A 6427-nucleotide genomic window follows, 5' to 3' on the forward strand; every position below is an offset into this window, starting at 1 on the left:
GTGGGCGCGATCTCGCTTCTGAATTGCGAATAGCAAAAATGCATCATAGACAAATGTTTGAAAAACAGCTGGCGACTCTGGTGAGATAGAATTTGCAAGATAATGTATATATAGCAATAATAAATGAATGTGTGTTTTATTAATTTCTCCAGTACCGATAGCAGAACCGTTAACGTCAGAGCTTATCGATACTCCGGTCTTTCATAATTTAGCCCCGGGACCGATTAAATACCGGGTTTCGGTACCCATCCCTATTTATGACCACAGAATTGCCCACCAAGCTGCATGTACAGTTTTGTAATATGGCATAATTTTTGTTTACTGTGGCATGTGTGCATGTACTGATTTCTGTTTTATTCCTGTAATGGCCTAATCTGGCTCTACCTGCTGTGCTGTAGTCTTAATGTTAGAATAAAAAAAAAGTATTTTCCATACGATCAGCAAATTTTGAGAGAACGTCAGCATTTTACATAATTTATGTTTTTGTTTGCATGTTTCTCTTCACTTCCCCAAACAACCCTAATGCATGCATGCGTACAGTACAGTGTGAGTGCGTGAGAGTCTTTGCTTACGTGATCATGTGCAGCCACATTATGTCAGAGCCGGGCTGTGTGCTCCAGGCCGGGGGGCTCAACGCAGCGGGAGACACTGCTGTTTAATTTCAGCACTTCATCCCCCTCCGTAATGAAGCTTCCCTCACGCACATTTGCTCACACCCTGCCAGTGCTGCTGGCGAGTAATTGGGATGTGACCGAGCATGAATATCCCTTACGCCTGCCGCAGACCGACCTCCCCGCGACCCTGCAGATAGCTCTTTGTCTTAATGGACATATCATCTTTTATTTAGATCTCCATTTGAAAGTAATTGTCAGCAGGAGGGGGTTATTGCAGTAGATGGAGACGAATAGACTGGTGTTTCACAGCAGACCTCTTTGATTGGCTGCAGTTTTTGGCTGGCTTTGATTATGTGAGTCGGAACAAAGGTGTGTGCTGTGCCAAACTGTTTTTGGAGGCTTATTAGAATCACCACCCCGACCCCATCCTTCCTAATCAGCTGCCGTTGGAGTTCTGCTGTCTCTAAAACCATCAAAGATGTATGCGTGTATCTTTTGAATTGCAATGCTGACACGTATGTGTTTAGACGTGTGTTTTACAGTTTACATACATTTTTTTTTCACCCAAGGTTTACCATCAAGATGAGTAACGCTCTCCAGGTGCAGTTAAAATCCAATGCACTGTGTCATATGGGAGTGTTGTTGTCTGTAAGGCTTGGGTCTGTACACAGCAGCAGCAGGAATCATGGGAAATTACCTCAGAAAATCTTAGATTCCGCAGGGATGATCAAAGAGAGTTAAGCATTTGCTCATTGAGTTATCACGATTGATATATTTCCACCATCAGAGGTGGATGCTTTTTGATTTTAAAGTGACTTTACTTTCTGAACGCATGTTCCTGGTCTTTTTGAGCAATAAAAAATATTCAACCACCTGTGGACTTCCATGTTTGTTGTTTTTACAGCAGTATATCACACTGAACTTAAAGAGGTAGTGGCCCCCCCCCCCCCAAAAAAAATATCTTACATTTAATTAAATCGAATACATGATTATTAGGTCTTGTGGGTTTGGAATGCACTCATGTGGGTGAGTATATAATGACAGAATTTTCATTTAATTTGGCTTTGATCCAAAATAATTACAAGTATGAATCCAAGATAACTAATTTGAGAAGTAGGCCTATTCACCTGTTTTAAACCATCACTAGTGCGACCAGTTGGTTTTAGAAGACACATCAATAGTTAAATGGAGATAACTTGTGTGCAGTGAAGGGCTTTCAATTGATTTTAGTATAAATGCGCCATCTGGAAGGTTCAATTTGGCAAGTCAATATCGTGGCAGGACTTACACCATGAACATGAAAGCTCCAAACAACCCCACAAAGAAGTAATTATAGGCACAAAAGGCACAAAGGATACAAGAAGATTTCCAAGTCATTGAATATCCCTTGGAGTTCATTTACATCTTTAATTACTTTAATTAAAAGAGTATAGCACAGCTGAGAAAACTTTCGATTGCCAGGATATAGTAAGTAAATTGTAAAGTAAAATGGATTGTGAAAGTGTTTTCACGTTGACTAAAGAACCTGAGGTGCCCACTGCAACATTAGCATCATCAACTGCTTTAGGATGTTTATGTCTTTTTAGCCTAACATTGAACAGACAGTACTGAACCACTTCCACACTGTAAACAGTGGTGTATTGCTCCACAGACAGACTCTTTGGTTGGAGTGATTAATTTCTCATGTATACAGGTCATCTCTCCGGCAGAGCATCTCATTCACAAGGGGCCCCATCAACAGACATTGCAAGGTTGCAATAAAAGCAGCAAACGTAGCACCGTGTACTCTAATAAATCTTCGGAGGTTAAACCCCACAGTACTAAAAACCTAGAAAGACCTTTTCATCATCCCCATAAAAGTGGCAATGTCACAGTGTTTGTGGTAAGCCACCGTCCAGGGTGCTGGAATTAGTGCTCCCCTGTAATCTAGTTTAACACCGCCTACAGACAGACATCCTGTATCTCATTTCATTGTTCCATCAGTTTTTGTTAAAGTTTCACTCCATCAGAGTGGATCACTGTATATTTAGAAGCTTTTATAAGTCCAGAACTCAATGCGATATCAGTAGCGCCAGCCATCTCAGTGCCAAAAAATATGACAAGGTCTACAGATATGTGGCGATGGATACTATATTGGCAGCCATATTGCTATCAACTGATAAATGTGACTCTTTAATGTTATCCATATAGGTAAAATGGGCTGATATATTTAAGCTGATAAATTAAAGCCAAATTGCAAATGCCTATTGCTCTATACAGATAAATTAATATGTCAGGTCTCACTGACATTTTGTTCCTTTATTTTTACGTTTTAGATTTTTTTTCTTCATACTAGGCCTATACTGTGCTTTTCAAATAACTGTGGGGTAAAAAAGAGCCTTTTTCCTAATCAGTCCAAATGTAAATCAATATCTAAAATTAGCCAGAATGTAGGTTATCTGCTTCAAAATATAAATGTAATTTTATTCTTAATTGTCTGTCAGTGTGTATATGTTTTAGAAGTCTTTCGCAATCTACTTTTTTTTAGCATCTTACACCTTGAGCACTACATTAAGGCACTGTGTCAGATTAAAATTTAGAATATTAAACCATGGTAAAATAAAACTACACATATATGGAAAGACATAATGGAAAAACATAAATGTAAATATTTTGAAGTTAAAGTATACATTTAAATAATTACATTTAATTAAATCGAATACATGATTATTAGGTCTTGTGGGTTTGGAATGCACTCATGTGGGTGAGTATATAATGACAGAATTTTCATTTAATTTGGCTTTGATCCAAAATAATTACAAGTATGAATCCAAGATAACTAATTTGAGAAGTAGGCCTATTCACCTGTTTTAAACCATCACTAGTGCGACCAGTTGGTTTTAGAAGACACATCAATAGTTAAATGGAGATAACTTGTGTGCAGTGAAGGGCTTTCAATTGATTTTAGTATAAATGCGCCATCTGGAAGGTTCAATTTGGCAAGTCAATATCGTGGCAGGACTTACACCATGAACATGAAAGCTCCAAACAACCCCACAAAGAAGTAATTATAGGCACAAAGCAGAAGATGGATACAAGAAGATTTCCAAGTCATTGAATATCCCTTGGAGTTCATTTACATCTTTAATTAAGAAATGGGGAAGAGTATAGCACAGCTGAGAAAACTTTCGATTGCCAGGATATAGTAAGTAAATTGTAAAGTAAAATGGATTGTGAAAGTGTTTTCACGTTGACTAAAGAACCTGAGGTGCCCACTGCAACATTAGCATCATCAACTGCTTTAGGATGTTTATGTCTTTTTAGCCTAACATTGAACAGACAGTACTGAACCACTTCCACACTGTAAACAGTGGTGTATTGCTCCACAGACAGACTCTTTGGTTGGAGTGATTAATTTCTCATGTATACAGGTCATCTCTCCGGCAGAGCATCTCATTCACAAGGGGCCCCATCAACAGACATTGCAAGGTTGCAATAAAAGCAGCAAACGTAGCACCGTGTACTCTAATAAATCTTCGGAGGTTAAACCCCACAGTACTAAAAACCTAGAAAGACCTTTTCATCATCCCCATAAAAGTGGCAATGTCACAGTGTTTGTGGTAAGCCACCGTCCAGGGTGCTGGAATTAGTGCTCCCCTGTAATCTAGTTTAACACCGCCTACAGACAGACATCCTGTATCTCATTTCATTGTTCCATCAGTTTTTGTTAAAGTTTCACTCCATCAGAGTGGATCACTGTATATTTAGAAGCTTTTATAAGTCCAGAACTCAATGCGATATCAGTAGCGCCAGCCATCTCAGTGCCAAAAAATATGACAAGGTCTACAGATATGTGGCGATGGATACTATATTGGCAGCCATATTGCTATCAACTGATAAATGTGACTCTTTAATGTTATCCATATAGGTAAAATGGGCTGATATATTTAAGCTGATAAATTAAAGCCAAATTGCAAATGCCTATTGCTCTATACAGATAAATTAATATGTCAGGTCTCACTGACATTTTGTTCCTTTATTTTTACGTTTTAGATTTTTTTTCTTCATACTAGGCCTATACTGTGCTTTTCAAATAACTGTGGGGTAAAAAAGAGCCTTTTTCCTAATCAGTCCAAATGTAAATCAATATCTAAAATTAGCCAGAATGTAGGTTATCTGCTTCAAAATATAAATGTAATTTTATTCTTAATTGTCTGTCAGTGTGTATATGTTTTAGAAGTCTTTCGCAATCTACTTTTTTTTAGCATCTTACACCTTGAGCACTACATTAAGGCACTGTGTCAGATTAAAATTTAGAATATTAAACCATGGTAAAATAAAACTACACATATATGGAAAGACATAATGGAAAAACATAAATGTAAATATTTTGAAGTTAAAGTTGTTAGTCACGCAATTGAGTTTTCATCATTAATCATTGCTGGCACTTCCCTAACAAAGACTTTATTGAAATGCTAAACGAATGACTTGCTCATTGTTCCTTGACTTAAGAATTTTTTTTTTAACCCTGAAATGTATTTGTTTCTTCTCCTTATCAGTTTGCTATTACTTCCTGTTTTCACTAGTTATTCTCTTGCAGAGTTGCACGCACAGGGCCTCTCTACCACAGTCTAGTTTGCCTTTCCAGGAATTGTCAATATATAGACAACTTCCTAGATCCTGGATATGTGATTTCCAGTCTTTTTTTAACTGTCAGATATGGAAGCTGTGTTTACGTGTTAGAATAATCGCTTTTCCTCTTCTCTCTTTCCTATGACTCCCCCCACCTGCTCCGTCTCTCCTTCCTCTCAGTGGATGATCCAGGAGCCGCACAAAGTGGCCACCTTCTTCGGCTGCATTGGGAAGGATAAGTTTGGGAAGATCCTTAAGGAGAAGGCAGAGGAGGCCCACGTGGATGCCCACTACTACGAGCAGAGCGAAGAGCCCACGGGGACCTGTGCTGCCTGCATCACTGGCGACAACAGGTCAGCCACCCCTTTCCTCTAGGGAGGGCCCTTATCGCTTCCTCAGGATAGCACCCCTCCGCACACACACAGTGTGCATTCACACACCCCACCTCACTATGCGTTGGGACTCGCTGTTCCCTTGCCGGCTGTTCTGCTCTTTTCCGCCAGAGCTCTTGATTTATTTATTTGCCGGGGTTAGATCAGCACAGAGGTATTTTGATACACCACATGACTTGGCCCTGAAGGGTGCTAGATTCCATGACTGAGCAGATATGTGAAACTGCTTGGGCCGAATTACGTGCTGCCTACACATTTGAACGGAGCAGATTGATGTGTTTATTGAAGTGTCACTTACTATTTCTCTGCTTGTGAAGAAAATGCTATAGTAAGCATGGAAGCTTATTGACTAAGCTGTAATCGTATGAACTCTGAGGATTTGTTCAAATGAACACCAGGTTTTAAGTTCTGATGGACCGCTGACATATTTTTGGAGCTTGCCCAGATAATCTTAAAAAAAAAAATCTGGCACCATGGATATTAGGATTAGAAGTCGTAAGGAGTTTAATTATTTTGAATTTCTTTCAATGTTCTTTCAATGTTTTTTAGGTTCCTTAATAAGTTCATTAATGATGAAAAAATGAAAAAATAAACTAAAATACTTCCTTTTAAACAGAACAGATGTAACAAATCAGAAATAATGATTTTTTTAATAATAAATTTTTAATTCTTTCATTCTTTATTAATTAATTATTAAATGTAGTAATTTAATTGTATTCAATTTAATTGTTTAAATAAATTCCATATTTTTTGCAATTATAGTTATTATGCTGTTTGTTTATTTATATTATATATGTTTACATTTTATAA

General features: G+C 38.0%; 1 protein-coding gene across 3 annotated transcripts in view; it reads left to right on the forward strand.

Moving 5' to 3' along the window:
* adka (adenosine kinase a) overlaps positions 1-6427 on the forward strand; it is a 168332-nt gene that overhangs the window by 76848 nt on the left and 85057 nt on the right. For all 3 annotated transcript variants that reach the window (XM_016457851.1, XM_016457852.1, XM_016457853.1), the window contains exon 5: positions 5406-5578. In XM_016457851.1, the coding sequence (XP_016313337.1) occupies positions 5406-5578 (173 nt within the window). The remainder of the gene's footprint in view (positions 1-5405; positions 5579-6427) is intronic.

This window comes from Sinocyclocheilus anshuiensis, unplaced genomic scaffold (assembly GCF_001515605.1).
Source record: "Sinocyclocheilus anshuiensis isolate Anshui unplaced genomic scaffold, SAMN03320099.WGS_v1.1 scaffold63, whole genome shotgun sequence".
In the NCBI taxonomy this organism is placed as follows: domain Eukaryota; kingdom Metazoa; phylum Chordata; class Actinopteri; order Cypriniformes; family Cyprinidae; genus Sinocyclocheilus; species Sinocyclocheilus anshuiensis.